This window comes from Macrosteles quadrilineatus, unplaced genomic scaffold, assembly GCF_028750875.1.
Source record: "Macrosteles quadrilineatus isolate MER2022 unplaced genomic scaffold, UCM_ALF_1.0 Scaffold_8__2_contigs__length_117827958, whole genome shotgun sequence".
In the NCBI taxonomy this organism is placed as follows: domain Eukaryota; kingdom Metazoa; phylum Arthropoda; class Insecta; order Hemiptera; family Cicadellidae; genus Macrosteles; species Macrosteles quadrilineatus.
In genome coordinates this window covers 6943667-6971389 of record NW_026542601.1, presented here as the reverse complement: position 1 = coordinate 6971389, position 27723 = coordinate 6943667, and the positions used below count along the sequence as shown (strand labels likewise).

Here is a 27723-nt window from a genome sequence, read left to right as displayed (position 1 = left end):
AGCTGATGTACCATCACTCTCACTGCCTCAAGTACCTTGGAAAGTATAGGCACCAGAGAGAGATTGGCCTATAACTGGAGGGGGAATCTCGGGGACCCTTCCGTAATAAGCATATACTAACCTTATTACGGATGCTTTGTATATTCAGGTGTATAAGATTAAAAGCCTGCTTCCTCTCCACTCTCTTCTTCCTCGTCCCCGGATAGTGGTGTACTGGTACTAACCGCCATAGCCATGCTCCGCAAGGGAAGAGAACGATAAAAATAATAAATATAATGTTCCATAGATCTGATCCTGATGTATGAAATACTGAAAAGTGAACTAAACTCATAACTAATAATGCCCACGGTTAATTTTCATAAAGCACCAACCAAATCATTTTCAAAAACGTGGTTTATATCAATTTAGCAATTTTTATATTAAGTATTCTCGAGAATAACTTAGAAACTTTTTAAGCAAGCCGTCAGGGCAGAGCCTTAGGAGAGTGCATATTAAAATAAAAAATATGCCTATCTCTATTAAGCCTGATGTGGTATATTGGCTCTACTCTTGGAAAAAATCATCTTATAATTTGTAGCTTTCACGTTATTGACATACTCCAAACAAACAGTTAATGCCAATATAGTTAATGCGTGATTGATCACCAAACAAAACTTACAAATACACAAACATTCACATAAACTCTAAAGTGTTGTGTGATTATAAATAATAAACTCATTTTTCGTGTCAAGTTTATGTCCGGTGATACTGATGGATAGTAACAGTAAGCACCAGTAAGTGTCGATGACGACGAAATTTTGTTTATATTATTTTAGATTAAATTTCAATACACTTTGCAGTAATCTATCGATGTGTTCGTATAAAAGTGGAGGTATGGAAACCTTCTATTAATCACCAACTCTGCCTTTTGTGTATGTGATGAACAAAATATTATGTTTACAAATCTTACGTATAAACATTGATTATAGAAACAACGTCCATTATGGGGGTCCATAGTCAACCTTAAATGAGTTTAAAATATTAATGCTGATTTATCTCGTTAGTTGTTCTCAACGAATCCAGAATATAATATTATGCATTTTTGTGTATATGAGTAGATCATAAAGAAGAACACAGAGGTTTACAATTTTAAACGTTTGAGATTTGAACTAGTTTTGGGAATTGTGGGTAAAGCATATTGCCAACAGATATGTTATTTATCTGTTTTTAAATTTAAAGTAAAAATTGCTAATTGAATGTTTAACTCATCAAACAAAATAATAAAACACATTTACAAGCATGAATTTAATTTAGTTTGTGTTTCATATCTTTAATTTCCTGCCAATAATTTGAATTATATTAAGATTGTATTTTTTTAGGTTGGCAGTACATAACAGTTCTAGCACCAACATCTTTTAAGGTCATTCGGAATCTACTGGAATCTGTCAAAAGTGGCGTTCTCTTCTGTCAATAAAATTCAAGTTCGTGAATATGAAAATTCTTTAGTAATCATGTTAATTTCATCCGATTTCTCTTGAGTGTGTGTTCTAACGATAGTGCTTTAAGCGTGTTTTCTGCGGCATAAACTTTTTGGTGCGGATAAGTGCTGTAAAAAGAGATTTTTCTCTTTCCTTTGTCAGGAACTGAACAAAGACAGAGGTCTTTGTTTGTAAACAAGTAAAATACAACTTGTGTTTTTACCTTCAAATTTTTGGTAGATAGATTGTCTGGCTATAGTAATATAAGATCTGTAATGTACCCATCGTATTCTGAGGATAAAATCACTCTGAGGATAACTGGCTATAGTCTATTACATTCAAGAAGAAAAGGAATATTTTTGCACCCAAAAATAATGTTCAAGAACTTTAGATCTCTCCTTCAAAGTCGAATAAATCTTTGTCCGCTACCAAATCATTTTTAAACGACTATATTGTATTCAAACTCGAGTACCTGTGATTAGGCTAAGTCCTTTTTAAACAAAATATTAAAATATTGGCAACCCATAAATAAGTGGCTTGCTTTGTTTGTGGCTGTGATATACCTAAAAAAATACTACGATGAAGCTATTGGAGAGTTCACGATTTGAAGCTTTGAACAGTGCCCTCGCAATTGACTCTGGGGACTGCAAAATTGTGGGAAGGTGAGTAAAACTTAATGTAGTACTTTAGCTAACTCTTTTAAAGCCAAACAAAATTAGGCCTATGGGTAGACTTTAATATCTGTTGTTAAAAACAACTGAATAAAATATATAGAAATGATTGATAAATCGATTATTAGATAGGCTAGGCCTATATTGAATATAAAACGATATATCGAATGACATAACTCAATCTAATAAAAAATATCGATCGATATTTTTATTGGCAGAGGATACGCATCCGGTAACCGGACGGGGTTTAGGCGTCCGGCAGTTACTGTCATGACCTAACCTAACCAACCAAACTTGCTGATGATGAAAAAATTGAATGAAGGCTAAATTCTCTTCATAAAATAAAATTATAATTGCAAAATAAACAAAAGATGTACAGTTAAGAAAAAAATGGCATTCAAAGCAAAATCTTTGACAAAAAGTTAAAGTTAATGTTGGGATTCGAACCAGAGGGACCTCCTGCATATTAGCTGAGCACTTCACCACGAACACCGATGGCTGTACATCGCATCGTTGTGGTAGTGACGTTCCGGGCCCTCACAACCCGGTGACGTCACTGCCGGACGCCTAATCCACGTCCGGTCACTGGACGCGTATCCTCTGTGATTTTTATTTGGTTGTTTTTAACAACAGATATGAAAGTCGGATAGGAGTAATTTAGTCTTAGAGAAAATTATTTGGAACTTACACCTTGGCCTAACGATGAACAGGCCACCACAATATCACATCCTCACACATGCCTCCTTTAATTTTCTCACCAAACAAAATTTGTTATGTTAACTGTTTTGGGCTGCACTTTTCTGTAGGTCCTTCGATCGATATTTTCATTCGAATGAGTGTAGGACCTAAAGTAAAGTGCAGCCCTTTTTTGTGGTATTTAAATATATATCCTGAATAATTTGAACTAATATCACTGGTTCTAAACTCAGACTGGACAAGTAATTTTTCTAATGAAAGTTTAACGCTAGAGCTTTCAACTGCGGGATCTTCAAATTTATAACAAAAATTTGGGTTTTCTTTTCCGGGTTCGTTTGGCTCTGCTACCCGACCGATTTTTATGTTTGACGTCTCAAATTGAAGGTACCCACGCATATATTTGCCACCAAGCATCAACATATATTTATCTATAATCCCACTTGGCTTATACACGTAAAGAAATTTGCTCCCCATGTATTTCTTATAGGAGTTAACTTGGTTTTTCTTTTCCGAGTTCGTTTGGCTCTTCTACCCGACCGATTTTTATGATTGATGTCTCAAATTGAAGTTATCCATGCACAGATTTCACATCAAGCATCGGCATATATTTACCTACCGGTACTGTATTAGCTATAGCCTACATGAAAAAAAAAATAATAATAATAATTTGATTAATTTTCAAATTCTTACTTAAATTTAAGATGTATTTCACCAGTTATAATTATCTAATCCTATATATTTTGGTCTAAGAACCTTTAGTGGCATACCGGCTTTCATTAAGCTATTATTTATTGAAATCGGACGAGTTTCAAGCAAACGCGAGGTGAACAACCAACATTAACATTATTTTGTATAAGGAATTTTCTATGATTAAAAATTAATAGCTCCAGTATTGTTAATGTTTTTTATAAGTTTTAGACTCAAAATAATCAGTAAATTTTAGGCTATAATTTGAGCTGTTGTGTTGTTGATCGTTTGAATCAGTTACGTTCAAGACTGTATTACGGTACTCAATCAAAAATCATAAATTTGATTTTTTCTTGGATATTATATTTACTTTAAAGCTGCAGAGCAGCATAGGTCCTCTAGTTAAGTTTTAAAAGTTATTGTAAAGTAGGCCTATCCTATAAGCTTTAGCCAGAAGTTAAATATAAATTAGACCTAATTAAAAATATTGTTTTTGTAGCGCTAGGCTATTGCGGGTAGGCCTACAGTTCTGCAGAGAACCTACGATATATTATCAGATGAATAATGATAAATATCTAGGGATCGATATTTCTTTGGTTTGATATTAATATTGTAGGTAAAACTTATTGAATTTAATACCATAACTTAAAAAAGACCATGCTATTAATAAAAACAATAATAAAACTTTATCAAAGCTTTTTCTTTATTTTATCTTTAAGATAACTTAGTTTTATCTTATAGATATTCAAGAATAAAAATTGAAGAAACCATTAATTTTTCATTTCTATGTGATTAACTTTGGCCTTACTTAGGGCCTAACTTATACCTACCATAACTTAATATCAACAGTACCTACCTATTGAAAATTGAAAACAGTTTTTGGTTGAATATTGTTAGTTTTATTTATTAAATATGAATAAAAACGTAAACAAATCATAATTCAATTCAATGTTTAACTTACGGCCTACATTTGGGGTTCTCTTGAATATTAAATTGAGTAAACATCGATATTTATTGTTCTTCATCCAAAAATATACATCGCAGGTTCTCTGCAGAACTGTACACAAATAAACGCATGTTTGAGCAGTGATCGTGTTTCTGTCACTTTTTCACATTTTCAAAGAGTTTTGCCTTTCGCCGATCAAGTTATTAGACCTAGGCTATAAGCATTTTCATGATGGTGTGGCCTCTGGATCGTCTGAATTAACGTTTTGGACAGAACAAAAAATTTAAACCACTATACTATAAGCATTGACTGGTAGCGTTTATAGTCTAAATCCTTAAACTGGATTTTAAGAAAAATTTTACAAACAAACCTACAAACAGACATTGCTTGGTTAGGGTACGTATGGTGGTATAGCATTTGTTTCCACCTAGACATATTTACAATGTATTAGGAAGGATCTTTTTTTTCTTGTAGGGCAAAAATTGAGAATTTAAAGATATGTTAAATCACATTGAAGTCTACTGCCAAACAAAATTTAAGTTAATACTGTAGGTAGACCTTAAACTATTATCACAGTTTTAAAAGTTGATCAAATCAACAATTTGATTAACTTTTTGAGAGTTAGCTTATTTTATTAACTTTAGAGAGTAGAAAGATTAGCAATTTGAAATTTAAGAAAACACGACAAAATTAGGAAAGTTGAACTTTAAGGCATTAGGCGAAGGCATGAAGGTTTGACAATAAAAATTAAAAGCATATTTTTGATAATGGAAGGTCTTTGAGATCATAAAAAAACAGCCATTGGAACATGTTTAAAAGTGTTATAAATGCCACATATAGGCCTACTGTGTTTATCCAACTAGTTTGTTTTCCAGTAGATTGTGTTGAGTAAGCTAACAATTCTTGTGAGATGCCCTGTTTGGTAATCAGGCAGTAATGTTCAGCTTTCACCTAGAGTTGAAGGAAAAGGGAGGGGTATGGTGGGGTGGGAGAAAGCTAAATGAAGAGCTGCTTTGTTTACATAGCACTGGCAATGAACTCTTGTTGTCCAGCCAATCCTTATAATTACCCAACTCATTGTATTTTGTTACTATCTATTGCTTAACGCTAGTTTTTTCATACATCTATGGGAAGTTGAGCATAAAAACAGATAAACCGAACTGGAAAAACAACTGATAGACTAAATTGGTTTGGTATTGACTGTTTTTAAAGTTTTTAGGTTGCAATTATTTTTTAAATTACACTCAAATTTCAATAACTTTTATTTGTACAGGGTGTTTTTTTAAGTGCAACCCTAATAATTACAACTACCGTGAAACCCTTTTCTTTACTTCATTGTTGATCAGCTAATATGCGTTGCTACATAGATATCTATGAGGTTTAGTATTAAGAATTTATAGTAATTAAGACTCAACGTGATATTTTCGCAACCTCATATAGAGTATTCTATGTACTGTAGGTCTACGTACTTTTGGTTTCAACAAGTCTGATTTCCTTAAATTAATGTTCAACAATTCTATGAAAAACTGATTTTAGCGAATTTCCCATATAGGGAATAAGCTATTACCGTAGTACTCATGGTAAGACCTGGACCCGAGACCGATTTAATTTTTCATTTTGAGGTCCCTAGAGGCCAAAAACACCATCCGTTCAAATTCATATATATATATATATATATATATTTATATATATATTTATATATATATATATATATTTATATATATATATATATGTGTCCGTTAGCGCGATAACTCGAGCAAAAATGATCCGATTTTGATGAAATTTGGTACAAACGTGTAAACCTACGTTTATTCGAACGAGTTCGCGATCCAGCATAATCGGACCATGGGAACGGGGGTTTATGGGGGGTTTTATGGGGTAAAAATGGGTTTTTCCCATTTTTAAACCTAAAAACCAAAAATTTTGCGATTTCTTTCTAAACCGTTTTGTAGAGCTTAAAAAAATAAATAATTTAGTATGTTGAAGCGCTGTTGTATGCCTAACGGTCACGGAGAAAATTCAAAAATAGTGTAATTAAAAATTCCCATGTTATTCTTATGGAGAAAATGAAAATTGTTGTAGTTTACTTGTTTATGGGTATATATTGATAAAATTTGGCAAATTTATTTAATTCATCCTATACTATTGACGTATGGTCAAAAAACACTTTTTACCTTCCCCGTAGCAGCAAACCTAAGCACTCGTTAAATCTAATGTTATTTAAATAGGGAATAATATGTCTTATTTATGGAAATATTTTAGTAAAAATGTAATCAGACGAGTTGAAATTCGCTTAGTCTGCAGGTTTGCTGCGGCGGGGGTATTTAGGTAGGTACTGGAATCACACATGGAAACATTTTAAATCTATCTTGGCATAAAACCATTGATTTACTTTTAATGCACAATAGGTATCTAGGTACTCCTTTAGCTTGCGAAAACCCCTTTGTTAAATCTTATTCGCAATAAATTACCAATATACTAAAATTCATAGATAACTTTGCAACAATGAATATGATAAATCATTGTGGGGTTTTCTTTAATTTAGGATTTTCAATAAGTTTTTTTTTGGTCCAATATTTTGAGGAAGCATGTTAGCAATCAGAAACTCTGTCAAATTTTTTTTATTTACCACTTACAAATTTGTTGTAGGCATAGATTGAAATTAGCAAAGGTCCATTATTTATTTTATGTGTCTGGATATAATTGCCAATGTAAATCATTGTTCAATATTGTTTTAAAAATGAAAAGAGAATCATAATTTATTATGTAGGTACGGTAACTTTTTAACTTCAGGTACGGTAGATTTTTATTTGCTAAGCAAAAGATGAGTGGTATGTACCTAATTTAGTTGTTGAATAGTTACTAAAAAGAATAGTATTCAAAATAACTTGAAACATCGCAGTAATTTTAGCCTGTTATTTATTTGGCATACTTCTCATGTTAAAAATAGCTAAGATTATTTCACTTCAACCCTGCCCTGACCCATATCAAATGGAACTTATGAATTGCTTAAGATACCGGTATCTATTTTGCTGGTGCATAGGCATAGGTTAATAATTGAGTAAACTTTTACAAAAAAAGAAATCAATTTTAATGTACCAGTACTGAATAAATGTTACAAATTATTATTTAATAGGTCATTAGACATTCTCAAGCAAAGTGAACTAATAAAGTAAACACAATTAACTCCTACACAAGTTCCTACACTTTATTCAGAAACAAATGAGTGTATTTACGAAATCTACTATACTATTTTGCACATTGAATTGTAACATCATTTATACTATTCATACTACTAACCAATGTGCATGAAATAGAGCTTTTGATTTGATTTGATTCAATGGTTTTCTATGGAAAGTGTGTTGTTTGTTTACTATAAATAGTTACATATAAATACAGTATTTTTGACACTATCCAAATATTAAAATAAACAGTTAAAATTAATACTTTTTATGCAATAAGTTTAAGAAATTAAGGTTATCATACAAGAAGGAGTTAGTTAATAATAGATTTAGTTTCAACATGTTTGTTGCAAGCCTGACCCTATCCTAGTTCCTGTAAATATCAGCATTATCAGTTACGTGCTAAACATAAGGTCAGCTGTTTTATAAACAATAGATAAGCAAAGTCAGCTCAGCATTTCATGGTGACTCACTGATGCAAACACCAAGAATTTACAACAGCAGTTAACGTTACTTGTTTGTCAGCATATCTGGAAATTGAGTTTAATAAAAATCAATTTTTTTGTTTCTAAATGTAGGAGTTTTACTAGTAAAATATCCCCCCCAAGAAGGGTTTAGGGGATATGAAATAAAAAGAACAAAAGAACGTGTTATGTTTAGGTTTCTAAAAGTCAGAACTCTTCTAAAATATTCCTGATATCCTTATACAACTTTTGAATTTATCAAGTCAATATATTTGTGTTGGAAATATCGTCTAAAATAACAAGTCGTCTTGTGGATCAAAAATTAAGTTAATTTAATAGTAAAACTGATAGAATGAAAAACTTAGATTTTTTGTATACATCTTTCTTCATCAAAATAAAACAAACAACTAAACTCTGTTGCCAAGGAAACATCATATGATCTTTTCTAACATAACTATTATGGACATTATAATATGAATAAATTACATCTTTAACACACCCCCGTAATGTCCATAATACATTTTAGAAAAATAAGTTTTAGTTAAGAGGTCACCATCCCAATGAAAGTTTTCATTTTAACATGTTTCAATGATGATAAGCCCTTTGTTAAAATATCAGCGGTTTGTTCTTCTGTTGGAATGTATCTGACAGTGATCTGTTTCCAAGAGACCAACTGTCGAACATAATGGTATCTCGTCTCAATATGTTTAGAGCGATCGTGGAACATTGGATTGTTCATAAGTTTAATCACTCTTTGATTGTCCACATGTAGTATAGGAATAGACTTTTCTTCAATTGCGCCAATCTCTTTCACAAGACGAAGGGATTTACAGGTCTCGCTAGCGGCAACATATTCTGTTTCCATTGAAGATTGGGAAACACACCGTTGAAGCTTACTCTTCCAAATAGTCTCATCAAGATTGCCATTCAAAAATGCTGTTTTAACATCAAACTGTTTGATAGCAAGATTGTACTGAACTGAATAGCCTAACATAGTTCGCATCGTCTTAAACCGAGCTACAGGGCTGAAAGTGTCACCATAATCAATACCAGGACGCTGAGTAAATCCTTTTGCGACCAAACGCGCCTTGTAACGAATGATCTCGTTCTCAGAATTTGTTTTCAGTGCAAATACCCAGCGATTATCGATGACTTTTCTTCCTTTTGGTTGATCAACCAAATCATAAGTTTTATTTTTTATTAATGAATTTGAATTTATTTCTTCATCCATAGCGGATTTCCAATCGACGACATGCTCAGATCTAATTGCTTCATCATAATTTTCCGGTACTTCGTTTGTAAGTATTGCAGAAGCTAAAAGCTCATTTTTATCTCTGTCACTGACACACATGACAGAATAATCTCTATATCTCATAGGTATTTTTATTCCATCACGTTTTCTCAGGTTATAAGTCTCCTCTTGTAATATATCACCTGGAATAGCGTTATCATCACTAGGACACAACATGTCTTGCTCATCAGTATCATTGGTTCCTGGATACACAATATCTTGCTCTTCTTCATGGAATATATTGTCCTGATTACTGTCAACAAGCTGATTTCTGGTCTCATCATTTAGAATTGATTGCCTACTGTCAAGGGGATCATGCTCGATATCATTGCTACTCTCTTCAATGTTAAAGTAGTGTTTATCATCGTTATTGTTTATTTTCTTCAAAATAAAACATGATTCTTTTGGTGGAATGACCTTAACAACCATATTATACAATTGATTAGCTGTATTAAATATAGCCAAAGCAATGATTGTTCCATTTTGAGAAAACACCCATGACTTACCATTGTTTTTCACAGTCTGGTGAATGCCTTTTTCACCTGCTTTCCTCACAGAGAATAAGTTACAAGCAACATCAGGACAGTACCAAACATCATCGAAATACCTGTAAGTCCACTGTTTACCATCAAAAACCATAACGTCTATTTTTGCTGACCCCAAGGCCTGAATATGAACACCTTGGCGAGCACTGTCCATCTTTTTAGGAGTATCAAATGGTTTGTAAGTGGCGAACCAGTCCCTGCGGTTTGTCACATGGTGAGAAGCACCACTGTCAACAAGCCAGTTGTCACATTCACTGAAAAATGACTTATCAATTAGGCCTACCTCTAGATTTGATCGAGTCATCATTGCAGCATTTTGTATCTCACGGGTACATTCATTTGATTTATGTCCTTTTGTGTTTTCCAGATGACCATTCATTCCAAGGGTAGGTTCCCAAGAAATGTTATGGAACTTATTTCTCAATATGTCAATATTTTCAGTTGACTTGACATCATAAATGTGGACAAGTTTCTCCCACATCTCTTTTCCTGTAGAGCAATTGCTTACTCTAAGTAGAGGATTCGTCTCAAGGGATAAAACAATATATTTTCTGGCTTTTGCATCATTTTTTGACCAATTTACCAATTTTTCGTCATAATTTGGTGTACCTGCTGTTGGTTTTCCGAATTCTCCACTAACAATTCCATAAACTCCTTCACATTCTAAGATTACCTTCATGACTATTTTCCATGTTGTGAAATTCTCAGTCCCTCTTAATTTTTCAATCTGTTTTTCATTACTCATCATTCACTATTCTATTAACTTCTTCTCAATTAATTTAACCACTCTGTTCTGCTACCATGTTGGAAATATCGTCTAAAATAACAAGTCGTCTTGTGGATCAAAAATTAAGTTAATTTAATAGTAAAACTGATAGAATGAAAAACTTAGATTTTTTTGTATACATCTTTCTTCATCAAAATATAACAAACAACTAAACTCTGTTGCCAAGGAAACATCATATGTTCTTTTCTAACATAACTATTATGGACATTATAATATGAATAAATTACATCTTTAACAATTTGAAACTATGGTGAAAAGGAAACACATTTTGTAACTACAAATGATAAAGTAGGGCTGTTTCAAACAAATGGAATACAAGTTTATAGTCAATAGTTGTACTATTTATAAGCTAGTACAATTATTAGCTACTAATAATAAACTATTTGTGGTTCCTTATTTGTGGTTATTGTTTTAAGTCCGGTTTCCCTTTTTTGTTTCATACTTTTACAATGACCTACACATTAACTTACATTAATTACACAGCTTTATTTACCAAATAACATATTTGGTAAACTGTTTGCTTCTCAATTCAACAATTCATTATTAACAAATTACTTACAACACAAAGTTGTTAAATGTGTGTGACGTAAAGATTTGATAATCAACTTTATCATTGTGTATTCTGTTATCAATGTTTACATAATCGTTTGTTAGTTCAGAATTGTTCTTCATTAGAACAAAGTAGGGCCTAAACCAAAATGGGGATATTTTAAAATTATTTTTTTAAACGCTGTAGACCAATATTCAAGTATTGTTTGCCATTATGAAATATGGTAGTGCTATAGACAAATACCCCCGCAGCAGCAAACCTGTAGCGAATTGCCATTTGCCTGTTTAGTTTTCAATTAAATCTATTTAAATAACATTAAGTTTAACAAGTACCTTGGTATGCTGCTACAGGGAGGGTAATAAGTGTGTTTTTAGTAAAATATCAATAGCTTTATATAAAAAAAAAAATAATTTGCCAAGTTTGAAAAAGTATATACCTAAACAAGCAAACTACAGTAGACTCCCTCTTATCTGGACCTTTTAACCGGACATCGGTTTAACCAGACTACACTCGGCGGAAATGACATCTCTTCAACCAGAAAATTTTTATCAGCACATTAGTTTAACCAAACTAGATCGGCAGGAAGTGGGCGGTACTGATACGACTGTTCTCGTGGGAAAGATTTGAGACCAGTGATCACGTGTTTAAATACAATACCCTCCTAAATTTAAGTCCAAACTATCACAGTAAACGGTCCGTTTTAACGAGTTTTTGGGGACATCCGGACTGACCTCGGTCCCGAGGAGTCATTAATTTTCTTTTCTTTCTTAGTTTATAATAATGATATAACAATAAAGTGCTTCGGAGATAGTTGATGTCACGTAAAAAATTTGATGGCTTACAGCAAATCTTGGTATGAGTTTGACTCGGTTAAGATGATGGTGTTTTCAATAGAAATGAGGAACTTAAATAAGCTGTTAGTGGCTGGAAAACTGTCTATTTAAATTCTAAAAGCGGCAGCAACGTCAACATGGTGATGGAATGTCAAAGACAAATCTAATGTAATTTTTCAGGGTTGAGAGCTACTCATGCAAGATGGCTGGGAATGAGAAGCAGATGTACAAGAAGTTCAACTCGGAACAGGGTATGAACCCAAACGATCTACAAGCCTTGAGTCCTCCACAGACTGGTGTATCTCCTGGCCAAGGGCTTTACAGGTAAACCACTCGTGTATGTTGTCAACTGATTGTGTATAGTAAAACCACATGTTTGGTTTCTAAATATACTTTTGGAAGACGATGAAAGTACAAAAAAACTTGCAGATATATAATTTGTTTATTTGGTAAATAGCACGTCTTCAGAGAGTAAATAAAAATTACAAAAAGCGAATCTTTTACGCATTTATTAACCCTGCATTAGGACAAAATACCATTTTTGTACTATGGTATGTAACACTTCTAGATGCAAATGATTATTCACCAAAAACTTTGAGTCATTCATATCTAAGTTCTGGTATATTAAGTATTCTCAGGAATGAAGCCAAAAGAATGTCTTACAAGAAGTAGTTATTCAAGACGTAACAAACACTTTTGTCACAGTCGCAGTATCTCTGGTGACGAGGAAGGACCTCTATGCGACACTATCAGTCGCAAGACGCTCTTCTACCTCATTGCGACGCTCAACGCGACGTTTCAACCAGATTACGACTTCTCAGATGCCAAGAGCCACGAGTTCAGCAAGGAACCTAGTTTACAGGTTGGTTTTGCACGAGTTTTTTATAGGTTCGTATCGTAAATCGTTGAATGAGTTTTTAGATCTGAGCTGAAAGAATATTTTGCTAACGAAATAGTTTTCTTATGTCAGTATAGCGCACACTAGGTTGCAGAAAATATTCTGTGTGTAACTGGATGTTGGAAAAACGAAGGAAACTTAAGTTATTTTGTTACTAACACTTGTTTGTTAGTTTACTATTATTTATGTTATGTAATTACTGTAGTACAAGTGCTGAATTGTTAGGCTACTACTTTGCTAGTACAGAAGGAATCAAAAGGTTGCCGGTTCGATCCTGAGTGATGTAGCTTTTTGGTGGTTTGAAAATGTAATCAGCTGTTCGTAGGTCTTAGTCGGTTACAAATACAGCTTGTCTCGCACTCTAAACTCACATTGCATTCATATTATTACTTTGCCTAAAATACGCACACAAGTGTTTATCAGTATTAAATGTTGAATGTAATTTTATTTTTATATAATATGTTTGCTGTTACTTGTCCTGTATTTAATTTAATTTATGTTGGTAACAGCTGATCATGTGTAAATAGTTAGGATTGTTTTTATTGTAATGAGAATTGTTGAATAAGTTATGTTTGAGTAAAAATGTTGTGTGTGTGTACTTCAGTAAAATAAAAGATAATTATTGTAACAGTAAAACCTTAGGTGTTAGTAATTTACTTTCACTTAAGTCAACAGGTTATGGGCCCAGAAAAATTCATTAATTCAACCATAACTGTAAAAACCAGAAGTAATCTAGTAAAACCCCAAGAGTTAAAGTGTAGTGAAGGTGAGTGAAAAAGTAAAAGTAAGACTAACAATGGCATCAGTAAAAGAAGATGATTTCGTAGAAAAACTCAAAGGAGTTGAAACTTTTCCATTGTGGAAATTTCAGATTAAAATAATATTTCAATCCAGTGATTTGATGAGTATTGTTGATGGTTCTGAGAAACTTGAAGATATGGGCGATGGAAAGAAGAAGGCTGATTGGATTAAAAGAGATGCCAAGGCTCAGAAGTGTATAGTTAGTTCTATTGAGAAGGGACCGATGTTACATATCATTAACTGTGAAAACTCAAGAGAAATGTTTTTGAAGCTGTGTTATATTTATGAAAGAGACTCAGAGCAGCAGAAGTACTCGTTATTACAAGAATTCTTTAACCTCAGGTATGAGCCTAATTCTGATATAAGTTCTCACATAAGTAGAATTGAAAACATAGCACACAGACTAAAAACTTTAAAACAAGATATTGATGAAAAAATGATAATATCAAAAATTCTTGTCAGTCTGCCAGATAGATTTAAGTATTTTGTAACTGCCTGGGAATCAATGCCCAATGAAGAAAAGACATTGGCAAATCTAACAGCGAGACTGTTAGCAGAAGAGTCAAGAAGTGAGTTAAAGGAGGTAAGCCTAGAGAAAAATCTTGCATTCCAAGTTGTTTGTCACAACTGTAAAATTCCAGGCCATAAAGCAAAGTACTGCAAGAAGCCTACATACAATAGGGCTAACTCTGATAATGAAAGGCGATGTTTTAAATGCAATGCTGTTGGTCATCTAGCAAACACCTGTGGAAATGTAAAAAAATTTGTTAACAAGTTTGAAAAAAGAAATGTAAAGCCAAATTTATTTTGTAATATATGTAAAAAGTCAAATCATAATGAAAAAAATTGTTACTTTAGAAAAAGCCAGAACCTAAATGTCGCTAGTAAAACTGTGTCATTTTTGTCGTATGATGATGGACAAAATGTTCGGGGTAATAGTGGGACTGTAAACTTTGTATCTGAATGGGTTGTTGATTCAGGCACATCTTCACATATAAAAAATTGTGCAGATTTGTTAAGTAATAAACAAAATATTTCTTCTGAAATATATGTTGCTAAGAAAAATCAAACCATGTTAGCTTCAACGAGTAGAACTGTAAAATTCAATGAATGTATCCTATATGTTCCTGAACTCAGTGAAAACTTGTTGTCTGTTTCTGCAATAACTAATAATGGTGGTGAGGTTACTTTCTCTGAAAATACAACAGAGAATGACCAGAAAGGAGACAAAAATGAAAATGATAAGAAAGAAGACAAAAATGAAAATGACCAGAAAGAAGACGAAAATGAAAATGAAGATATTGAGAGTGCAGATAATCTAAGTGAGATAAGTAATAATGAAGTAGAGTTTGAGTTGGTTTCAGACAAAAATGAAATCAATGAAGAACAGCCAAGTTTAAGTAATACTGATACTACACAAAGCATCAAACTAAGAAGAAAAACTAAACTACCTGAAAGATATAAAGAGTTTGTGTTGTTAACATATGAAGAAGCAATCAAAGGACCAGATAAAAAAAATTGGCTACAAGCAATTGAGGATGAGAAAAGCTCCCTTATTGAGAATGAAACGTGGGAAGTGGTTGACAAAAAGCAAGCACTAAACAAGAAGATCCTAAGTAACAAGTGGGTATTAACAAGAAAGGATAACGGAAAATACAAAGCGAGACTAGTTGTTAGAGGTTTTGCCCAAGAACAAGGTATAGACTATGAAGAAACCTACAGCCCAGTTGTAAGTAATTCAACTTTACGTTTGTTAATTTCATTAGCTGCCAAACAAAATCTCAAACTAATGCAATTTGATGTTAAAACTGCTTTTCTCTATGGAAATTTAGATGAAGAAATTTATATGTGTGTACCTGAAGGGTTTGATCATAAAGATAAAGTTTTGAAATTAAGAAAGACTTTATATGGACTTAAACAAGCTCCATTTAAATGGAACCAGTTGTTTACAAACTGCTTGCTAAAATATGGCTTAAAACAAACTCAGTCTGACCGTTGTGTTTTTACAAATGGCAGTATTCATCTTGCTATATTTGTTGATGATGGAATTCTTGCTGGTTCAGATGAAAGAGAGATGAAGAAACTTTTGAACGAGCTGTCTAGAGATTTTAAAATAAAAACAGACGAAAACCCATCAAACTTTCTTGGAATGGAAATTTTATATTCAAGGGAAGGGATATTGTTAACACAAAAGAACTATTCAAACAGTATTCTCGAAAAATATGGAATGATAGATTGTAAACCTGTAGACACTCCCATTTGTCCAGTGAAAACGAGCAAACCTGATGAAGAAGTAAGCTGCCTGACAAAAGATTATTCTTACAGAGAAGTTGTAGGAAGTTTGCTGTACTTATCCAATAAAACCAGACCTGATCTTACACTTGCTGTGGGATTAGAAAGTAGATGTGTTGAGAATCCAAGCAATGAAGATGTTGTAAATGTCAAACGAACCTTAAGATATATTGAAGGTACTCAAGACGCAGGAATATTATTTTCAGCATCAGGAGAAAATTGCCTAAATGTATATTGTGACGCAGACTATGCAAATTGCAAGCATACAAGAAGAAGTACTACTGGATTTGTCATAATGTATGGAGAAGACCCAATAAGCTGGTGTACAAGAAGACAACCGATTGTAGCTTTGTCCAGCACTGAAGCAGAATACATTGCAGCGGCGGAATGTGTCAAAGAAGTGTTATATTTAAAAACTTTCTTGCAAGAGTTGAGTGGAACTAATGTTGAAACAAACCTAAACATGGACAATCAAAGTGCTATTAAGCTTTGTAAAAATGGAATTTTTAATAAGCGAAGCAAACACATTGATGTTCGCTACCATTTTTTGACTGAAAATGTAAGGCAAGGTAAAATAAACATTTCTTTTGTTTCTACATCCGAGAATGTTGCGGATATGTTTACAAAACCCTTGAACAATGTCAAGTTTCATCAATTTAGCAAAGCTTTGATCAACTATCCAAAATCTTGAACAGAAGACGACAATCGAGATATTTATTTTTTGTTTCTTATATAAAATTAAAATTAAGGGAAGGTGTTGAATGTAATTTTATTTTTATATAATATGTTTGCTGTTACTTGTCCTGTATTTAATTTAATTTATGTTGGTAACAGCTGATCATGTGTAAATAGTTAGGATTGTTTTTATTGTAATGAGAATTGTTGAATAAGTTATGTTTGAGTAAAAATGTTGTGTGTTTGTACTTCAGTAAAATAAAAGATAATTATTGTAACAGTAAAACCTTAGGTGTTAGTAATTTACTTTCACTTAAGTCAACATTAAAGAATTAAATAATTTTTCCTACAGTCACCCGACAAAGTTGGCTTCCTTGTACTGTTTATAGTACAGAAAGCTGCTAATTGCTGCATATTTATACTTTGCCGTACGGTTTATACTTTGCCGTACGGTTTATACTTTGCCGCACATCAGGATTCCAACGAAACAACACAAAATAGCGTGGTTCCATTATGCACGTAATCCGTGTACGCTTGGAAATAGGTTGGCAACACTTAAAGATAATTATACTATGAGCAGCTGATTGACTATTATAACTACGATTTAACCTGTCATTTCGTGTTTATAGTTTCGGTATTTCTGAACTTTCTGGACTTTTCTTTTAAACGTTTTTAAAACATTCCTATGATCTTAATAAACAAGAAAATACCTTTAAAGCATTTTTTTAGGCGCGGAAACCACTTCAAATTACAAAAACATACGGAACTATATTCTCAAAACGCGGAGCACATCTTGCCGAGGAAAAATAGCGGAGTGATATGGACCGCGGGTACTACTTTCTCTAGGGCACCATTTGTGTTGCCAGCTGAACCTAAAAACGTGTTGCATAGTGTTTGAAAGACTAATTATTTATATGCTTTATAGTGACTGTAGGAAAAATATAATGTGTAACACGAGTGAAAAAGGCCTTTGCTGCACTCGAGATCATTCCACACTCGCCTGCGGCTCGTGCGTAAACATTGCTCTCGTGTGCAGGAAAGTGCCACTTTCACCACTAGTTACACAAATAACTATTGTATTTTGTTTAGAAGTTAACCGTAAACAAAGGACCATTAGGTAACAATTTTTCCTTAAAAAAGGACCATTTCCTTTTTGTTTATAGCTTTTTTTAGGGTTCTTAAAATGTTATGTAATTTTATAAACCATTACCAAGGGTTTTGGTGTAACTTTTTTGCAAATACATAAAAAGTCTTTAGCTCATAATTTTTAAACGCACAACTAGCCAATAAAAATACAAACTTTAAGATTGTAAATTTAGAATGGATAAAAACAAAGTCATTAACCATTGGTTGAAACATTCATTTGTTGAAGGCCTTGATAGTGATAATTAGCAGGAAACCCTGTGATACTGGCTTTATCACTTACCAGTCTTTATTTACTAAGTTTTGTTTTTATTTACTTCCTCGTTTAATTATCTCGTTGATTCACCCAGAATATGGGTACAAAATAGAGTAAGGTAATTCATAATAATTACTGTAAAACAGTTGCACACCCACCATTTTTTATAGGGGGAAAATTGTACCACTTATTTTTTTCTTTGGGTTTGTCATGTGGTTTTATAAAACTTTTTTGGTTTAGTTCAATCAGCTGTAGGCCTATAGCAGAAAACAAAACAGTATTGAAATGTAAACAAACAATTATAAACTAGAACTACAACGGGTTATTAACGTTCATAATATTATCAAAGAACTTATTTTTCTAGGAATTTCTCATCAGTTTCTTTCAGTCATGTTGCAGTTGATAGGTGCCATTCTTACTGTTTTCTCAAAAGTTTGTGTTCCTTATGAACAAGATAACTATACATGATACATAACTATCTCTATCCATCCATGGTATGATATACGTATACAGACATAAACAAAGTAAATATAAATTATGAATGTTTACATTTTGTTTTATCTTTTTGTTGACATTGAATCCAACTAATATTTACTTCTAAAATTTCCACTTTGAAACTTTGGGCATCCACAGGGCAGTTGGCCAGGTTCATCTACCTTTGTGTCCAATTTGGTCCTATCTAAGTAGCTTTTATGTTTAGAACAAACACACAGACAGACAGACTTACAGGAACCACCTCTTTACTACATAATGGTTGGATATGTCGTAAATGTTGAAGCTGAAAGCTTGTTATGTTTGAACATTATTACAGTACAAATGAAATACCTGTCAGTTTCTGTATTTTAAATGTTTAAACAGAATGTTGGATATAGGCAACCTTTTATTGCCAGCTGTTCCTTGTCACATATCAACTGAAGGTTGGCCTTGACTGTTTGACCTTGGAATCGTAATCAGTTATTCTAGTTAGTTAATTTTATCCTTATTCTAATTCAAGCATACTCCTGTTTCTTTTGTTTTCTTTAAAAAAAACCCATACATTACTTGTTATTATCTGTTTCTGTCTGTATTTTTCTAAGCCAATTGATAAATTCCCCCTAAATTAATCATTCCTATGAAACTTTATATATTTAAAAAATTTTAATAGTTCTTAATTATGTTGATGGTAGGCTATGTGCACAAACTTGCTATAATGCTATATTTTTTCTAATTCTTAAAAAAATTTTTTTTAGAAAATATTATAAATTTTATTTTTTACTATTACAAAACACCACAGTCAAGAAAACCTTTGGACTAAGTGATTTTCAGTTGATATGGAATGTAGAGAATTTTATTTTCCATAAAGTTTACAAACAAATTATAATAAACCTAGTCAATAAGTGACTATTAAATAAATAGTAAACTTCTTCTGATAAGGAAAATTAATAAACTCAAATTGATAAAAAACAAAAAAAAAGAAGAGGGTATCTAAAAATAGTTGCGTAATAATTTGTCTGGATGTGGGCATAATCAATAGGATATTTCAGTTGTCTGAGTTGATGCGGATCATTCATATAACCAGAATAAACTTATAAATTAAATAATAAACTAATTTGCCAAATCTTAATACTGCAAAAATGTTTTAATGAACTACCAGACTTTTTAAAGTCAACAAATTGAAATGCAGAGGTTATAAAACCTAACACACATTATTTGTATGGTACAAATATTGAAAGTTAAATTTAAGGTGCAGCAGTTTAGTCAATACTCAAATATAGACTGACCTTCTATCCAGCTGACGTTTATAAATAGCAGCTACCTCTGCAGAGGCCATGCAACAAAAACACAACTCCCCCCCTGTTCTATTTATTATAAAATCTTGAATAGTTTTTTGAAATATTTTGGAGGCTTTTATGATATTCATGATATTTTATATGTAACTATACTTTGTTCAAAATATTTAGGCAGTTTTAGGGGAAGAAATTGTGGAGCTTAACCTCTACAATAGTTTAAATGTCCTGCCAAGAAGGCAAACATGTAAATCGAGTCAAGCCATTGTCAAACAGAAGCTGACCAAGTGCGAAGATTTTGGCCTATCCATAACCTTAAAAAAATGTCTTTGGGCGACACCCTATTGACAAATTTTATAGGAGATTAATAAAGAAAATATTGATGATGATCTCCATGGCAACAGAAAATCTACCCTTTCATTGTTACAAGACATTCCATCGCCATGCTAAAGTTGTTGCCAGTTTTCTTTTATCAAAAACATTGTAGTTTATGTAAACCTCCGACAGATTGTGCGGATGTAACTAACTGAAATCTGTTGAATACTCAAACATGTTTAGCTTGTTGAGCTGATGTTTAGCTGTTATTGTTAACTATAGTAACTGATGTGTCAATACTGAATCTAAAATCTCAAAACCATCAACAAGTTTCGATTTTGAGATTCGATCAGCGAGTTTTGAGATTCAAAAGTTTCAATATTGCAGATTAAGTTTACGGCATTTTTGTTTTTAAACTGCTGACATTGTTTGGTGTCACTAATAATTTTATTTACACGCCTGCTAGCAGAAATGGAACAAACAGATCATCATTAGCACTAATGAAACAAGCAAATTATATTCTGGAATACAAAAAGTGGGCCTGTCTTAAATACTAACTCTGAAACAATGTAAAATAAAGTTTCATATAGATATTTATCAAACATAAATAAAAATGTACCACTAAACGTTCTAAATAATCTAAAATTTATGTTTATGTTAGTGTCGGGAGTTATAGTATTTTAGTGATTGTTTTTCATCAAAGATCATGATTTTTTGTGTCTGAAGCTTAACAGTAACATGTTTGTGCTATTTTGTCAAGGTCAGGCCAGTTTTGCTTGCATGATAAACTATTTATTACGAGTTGTTGGCGTCCTACATACGGGAATCAAGTCGATGATTAAAACTGCTGAATATAATCCAGAACAGCTAGTTTACTTGCATAAAGAAAAGTTCTGGCAGTTTTAATGGGAAAAATCATCTTGAAAACAAATACCACCTATTTCTTTCATCTAAATATTATAGGCCTATATGCATTTTAAATCTGATAATTTTACAATAAAAAAATCTTTAAGTTTTTAGTACACTGGTTTTTAGTACAGTAGGTGGATCTTTATACCACCTTCCATTGCATACTATCACTTACCGTACCTTATCTTATCTTTGTGGCCACTGAAACCTTAAGAGGATTCTGGCCTCCCATTCTCTTCCATCCCCTGCCTCTTCTAATGTAGATTCCAGTCTGGAGATGTCTTTCATTACTTGGTCTTTCCACTTCATTTTTGGTCTTCCAAGTGGTTGTATATCTTGTGGTACTCCTTGGAATACACTTTTAAACGTTGATGTATCTTCTCTCCACTACGCACAGCCTGCCCAGTGCCCATCCGAGCCTTTTACTTTTGGAAAGCTTTGGTTTTGACACATCTCTCATAGCACTCTGTTCTTTCGTATCTCAACCACTTGTTATCTTGTACTGGTCTGTATCCCTGCACTATATTCTCAAACCCAGCAATAAGGTTTTTCGGTTCTTTGGTCAGTTCCCAAGTTAACAAAAGCTAGCATTTCATTCATTCAACACTCATGGTTCACTCATTTTCACCTTAAAATACACACCCTGATGTGTCGGAATCATAAAAATCACATGTATGAGGTAATATAACTTTCTGATTTGCAATGTTGGTTGCAGTGGGTGATGAACTCAGTGGACAGCAACCTGAGCGCCACGGCCGGCGAGCATTACCGCAAGATGAGGGCTCATCTGTGGGCCGCTATAGACGACGAGGTCAACCTGCCGGAGTGTGAAATATTCAGGTAGAGTTGATCAAAACAGTTCAAAATCTTATAAGGGTGAAAATATACAGATCTTTTGGCAGGAATTTTGTGTGAGGATTTTTTTACGTCTGCCAATCCCTACCAACATTAAAGAAAATGGTTCATTATAGTGTACTAAGTATTTTTTTAGGCTGATTCCAATGAGATACTGGATGGGCTTTACTGTATAGAGCTATTATTTGTGCTTAAACTTATTTTATCTTTTGAATTCCTTAAACAAAAATACCGGTACTGAGATGTATTGGATTTTACTTAGTACAGTAGTAGTCTTATCTGATGTCTATTATTGCTGTGCTGTAGTAGCTCTAGCAGACAATAGCCATCTCGATTTTGGAGGTAAAAGTATAATGATTTTTTACTCATTAACCTAATTTTATGGTTTGGTTTTTAGACCTGTATGACAATTTTTTAACATAACTGGAAATTTGCAGATTCGCTGCAATGAGGATAGTTAAATCTTTCATGTGATTATGTGGTTGTGTGTATGCTCTACATTTAAATACTTGGACTTAATTGTGCAAGTTCATTCACAGTTGTCATTTACAGTTACAATCCGGATTTGACGTCAGATCCGTTCAGTGAAGACGGATGCATCTGGTCGTTCAACTATTTCTTCTACAACAAGAAGTTGAAGCGTGTCGTCTTCTTCACATGTCGGGCCGTCAAGTAAGTCTTTAAACATAATTTGTCTTTTGTTTGACAACGTTTATTTAAGAGGATAACTTAGCTTTTAATTTATCTTACAATATTAATGTAAGTTTACGGTATTTTACTTTCTCCTCTTTATGAAATATAAAATGGATCACAGAGTGATACTCATCATTCAGTCTCGTGTCTTGGTGCGCACCACAACCAAGATGTGAGGGGTAACATAATAAGTTGGGTTAGGTTAGTTAGATAGGTTAGGTTAGAACAACGAGAAAGTACAGTCAAACTCAGGTGCATATTCCCCGAGTAAAGTCAGGAGTAACAAAGGGGTTGTCTTGATGGCGAGGATAGAATAATTGGGACTCTTCTGTATTCTGTTCCTATGGCCACTAAAAAAAATGAATTATGAGCGAAGTCATAGCAATCTGGTTCTAGTGTTTCTAACATTTTGTATGTTTGCAGTCCGATTTATGCTCTGGACTCGGGCATTGGGAGTGACTTTGCGATGGATGAAGATGAAGAAGATGCCTACCAGTAAAACGTTGAGATGTTTTCGTAGCTTTGAGATGTATTTGGATTCATCTTTTAATAATTAGTACATTAAATTACTTATACCTATCATTTTCATGGTTTCGGTTTTTAAACATTTTGCCCAGTAGTTATCGTACTTTGAGGAGAAAGCTTCTGGTTTATTTTGTAGTTTATAATTTAGTTTTGATCTCAGACTAGGTTTTTACCTTTTTGCTATCTCAGTCTAAGGATAAATCCAGTAGACATATAGTTTTACCATACCGTAAGATGATGTTTTTATTGATGTCTGATGTATATTAGGATTTTGTTTAGCTGAGAATTACCTATTAACTTGTAATTATACTGTTGCCTCTGTCTTGGTTTGGATACATTAAATGTCAATTTGAAAAGAGGAAAGTATGCATTTCTGCTGTGAACAACATCTCTCACTTGGAAGAATATAATTTCATAAACAGCTGTATCATGTTAATGGTTTTTTCCTACAGTTACCTAACAATGTACATGTTCTCTTACTGATTTGAGAAAACAAAGTAGCCAATTCGCTTATCAGCGAGACAGTGATAAGATAAGATCTTTATTTCTATTAGGTATTCTTTTGAATACATTGGATATGTCAGGTTACAATATATAATCTGACAATTTTAACATTGTCTCACTCTAATTACTTTGTCTCACTCCAAATCAGCTGGTCAGCTGTTGTACTGTTGTAAAACGATTGAGAAAAGCCGTACGAATGTAATCTTTGCAGTAAAGTATTTACAATGTCTTGTAGCGTTTCTTTATCAATATATTTGTTTCATGGTAACTGTAGGAAAAATATAATGTGCAACTCGAGTGCAAAGTGGCCTCACTCGAGAAACCATTCCTCACTCGCCTACGGCTTGTGAGTAAGGATTTCTCTCGAGTGAGGCAATTGCTCACTTTGCTCACTAGTTGCAAAAATAACTATTCTCTTGGCTGATAAAGTTAATATTTGGCTTCTACCAAAATTATCCAGTTTTTCTTGTTTAATATTCTGTAAACTATATTCTCATCCGTTACAAAGTTTACTCTATAAACTGTATTAATGAGTATCAAAACTTTAAATTGTAAAGTTTGTTTAAGGATTAAAAATTTACAGTTTAAGTGGTAAACTCAATTGCAATTTGTATAGTTTTCACAGTTGAATGGGTACCCTGTTAAATGCTTGATAACACTTGTGAACAAAACAATACAGTTGATTTTAGCTGCATTTGTGTTTTCATATTTTATTTTTCCACATTATGTTTTCATTTTTGAAAACACTAGGTGCTTTCAGGACTTAGCAAAACAACATTCTAATGTACAAATGAGTGCTTAAAAGAAAATTAGGCCACCACTGTATTTGCTTTCGAATGGAGTTATTATTCATAAAACACAAAATATTTCAAATGAACTAAGATGTAAAATAGACCAAGAGTAAAATAAATGTCAGTCATAAACATTAAAAAAAATATTCTCGGCTTAAAGATTGGTGGTGGAGTTATATTCAATATTCATGTATCTGAGTCATTTTAGTACTACTTATTTTGGTATGGAATTGTTAATTTAATTTGTACATTCATTTATTGGTCCTCTATAAAGTAGTCCACAAGAGATTGTACAGAGGAAAGTGGTTTTTCACAACCTAACCGCTAAAGTATATTGGTATACATTGACTCTTGTTTTCTGTCTTTTCTAAAATGTACATATTATGACTTGTAAATGTAGCCTTTGATTGATAAACAATTTAGTTTTTTCTAAAACTAATCTAAAAATATTAATCATATACTTTTATGAAAAAATTTGTTTCATTAAGGTAATTTATACCTTGATTTGTTGTAAACTGATGAAAAATAGGCCCGGTAGTGTTAAAATAATATTAATCTCATTTACAGTTAGCAGTTAGTCTCATTATCTTATTAACAGTTTTTAATTTTTTTTCTATTTAGAAAACATCAGTTTTTAATATTATCACTAATTTTGGTTGACTGAAATTAATGCAGTATTTAAAGTGTTGGTCCCACCTACTAACAAACTAGGTTAAGATTTAGTTGTAAATATATGTCTAACAATATTTGCACGGTGTTGTTTCTCAATTTTTAGTTCTCGCCACTTACTACAGGTTTTAATCAAATATTTTAATAATATGAATGTAATTTTTGTTCTGAAATTAACTTTTTTTCACTGATTTCCTCAACATATTTCCAACTAAAAAATGTAAAACTCAAGTTGATTCTTGAGAAATGTAAGTAGGCAATGATCTTATAGGATAAGATGTGTTAGGCTTGAATGAGACTGCGATTTCTTCAACTGAACAAAGTTTTTGGTTAAGTAATTTACAATTGTTTGTACCTTATTGTACTTTGTAACCCGTCAGTGTTAAAATACCTTCTGTTTGAAACCATCATGAAATATTAGTTTCAATCTATGATAAGGGTAACTGTAAACCCTGAATACAGTTGTAGTATGGATGGTTTAAATTAGTAGGTCCAAACAATTTCTCAATGGCGTTGGTTCGTTTTTTATTTAACATTTGTAATAATGAGACTTCACTTCACAGTTATATGTTGTTGCAAGTATTAGTGTAGTGGTGATTATTATGTAATCAAATATGTTATGATTTCTTGAAATAAGTAAAAAAAAAAAAACACATCACACGAACTTGCGAAAGGTTCACAAAAAAATGTTTTACCATTGGAAAGTTAATTTTTACTTTGAATTTAAAAGAAGATATTAACACAATCATAAAAATGTGACAATACGTGCACGTAATACGGTTTTCAGTAAAAAGTATTTCCCACAATTTTTCATGTATAACATATAGGCACTATGAACAATATCAGTGGCATCTCACAAAACCACTATGAAATAGATTTTGACTACCAAAAAACTATGCACTGATCTGAATGTACATTGAAAATTATCCGTCTTATCGTAGTGTGTACACAATGTTTAAATATGTAATATTACCATACACCGACTTCTGATACTTTATGTACATAAAGAAAGTTATTTATCAGAGTTGTATAGTTCAGAGAGAGATAGATGGATTACTTTATTTGTAACCTTGTGTAATCCTTCTGCATATGTTATCTGTGCAGTTTTAACATTTTTAGATTACGTATTAGAATAAATCTTAGAAAAGAATTGTTGTCTTAATCGCACCCTTCCTGGTTGGTTTTTATCCTCTGTTGTTTGATTTGTATCAGGGTCTATTATGATTTATTTGGTGCCTCAGCTTCATACTCATAGCCCATCTATATTGAGTTGCTCAATGAATCTTGTCTATGAGCTCCTCCTGAGACAAGTAGTGTCCTGTCCCTTGTCATGGTTCCAATAGTGCTTTCCCTGACCTCATTCAGAGTTATGGACATCCATCAATGAGTAATAAACATATGTAAAGCCCATGTGACAATAGCAAACTTAGGCATAGCTGTGAAAAATTATTTCATTGGTTTACAGCCCTGCACAATTGCTAACATTTTCATTTGCTTACTCCCTTACCTCTTAGCTCTTAGGGCTTCGCTTAAAATGTTCCACACACAGGCCCAAAGCTCATGTGATCAGGCTAATGCAACTCGAAGAGAGGTGGCCAATCTCTTTTATTTAAAATAACAATAATAAAAACTATATTATTAAGCATGGTGTTTTGTTTTCAATACAAAAATGATACGTCAATATAGTTTTGAATAACTCCATTTTTCAATTTTTTACCAATAACAGTTTAGTTACAGGGGTATAAATGATATCATTTACACATTACATAATTCAAAAGAAATATACCTGATACACGGGAAAGTTTTATTTAAGTTACTCTTTTTCATTTTTCACATGATTGCTGTGTTTAATCATAAGCAGATTAAATTCTGTGTTGTTGGGTAAGGATTGTACACCGAGAATGTTAAATCTAGATGGTTTTGCCAATCTTTTTCTGTGCTTAGTTTGATTAACGTAAATTCAAAAAATGGTGAATTCCAATTTAAATGTAAGCTGAGAGCCTCTCTAGGCTATTCTACGGCTACATGAAGATAAAAGATCATATCCATTTCCAAAGCAGCAAACAAAATGGTCCACTCCACTGCTCACATGAATTGTGCCTTCAATGTACTACATTTTAGTTTTGTTTAAGGAAAGGCTCTAGGCCAGTATTTTAAATTGAAGAAAAAGGAGGATAGCAGCTAACTTACCTTGAAAGTGTGGGTAGGCCATAGAACAAGTAGAAAAACACTGTGTACACAATATTTCGTTCCCCAAGGGACTTTGTCAAGTGTAGAGAAAGAGTTTAAATTACAAAATGCGTAATTTTGTAATTTATAAACTCTTTCTCTACACTTGACAAAGTCCCTTAGGGGACGAAATATTGTGTACACAGTGTTTTTCTACTTGTTCTATGGCCTACCCACACTTTCAAGGTAAGCTAGCTGCTATCCTCCTTTTTTGTACTACATTTTAGTACGTTTTACTATGACTACAAGTAGACAAATAATAAAGGCACTTATAAACTAAAAAATAACTTTTA

The 27723-nt window shown here is 32.7% G+C and overlaps 1 protein-coding gene across 1 annotated transcript; it reads left to right on the top strand.

The window, feature by feature from the left end:
* Positions 1–1404: 1404 nt before the first annotated feature.
* On the top strand, positions 1405–26344 carry LOC128999694 (repressor of RNA polymerase III transcription MAF1 homolog). The gene is made up of 6 exons (XM_054426321.1): positions 1405–2119; positions 12290–12433; positions 12815–12971; positions 21880–22004; positions 22572–22691; positions 23136–26344. The coding sequence occupies exons 1-6, from the start codon at positions 2037–2039 to the stop codon at positions 23209–23211; spliced, it is 705 nt and encodes a 234-aa protein (XP_054282296.1). The 5' UTR covers positions 1405–2036; the 3' UTR covers positions 23212–26344.
* The last annotated feature ends 1379 nt before the right edge of the window (positions 26345–27723 follow it).

Coding starts and splice junctions, on each gene's coding strand:
- LOC128999694 (XM_054426321.1), top strand. CDS start 2,037: ATGAAGCTATTGGAGAGTTCACGATTTGAAGCTTTGAACAGTGCCCTC. Junction 2,120..12,289: donor GACTGCAAAATTGTGGGAAG/GTGAGTAAAACT, acceptor GTAATTTTTCAG/GGTTGAGAGCTACTCATGCA. Junction 12,972..21,879: donor GCAAGGAACCTAGTTTACAG/GTTGGTTTTGCA, acceptor TGTTGGTTGCAG/TGGGTGATGAACTCAGTGGA.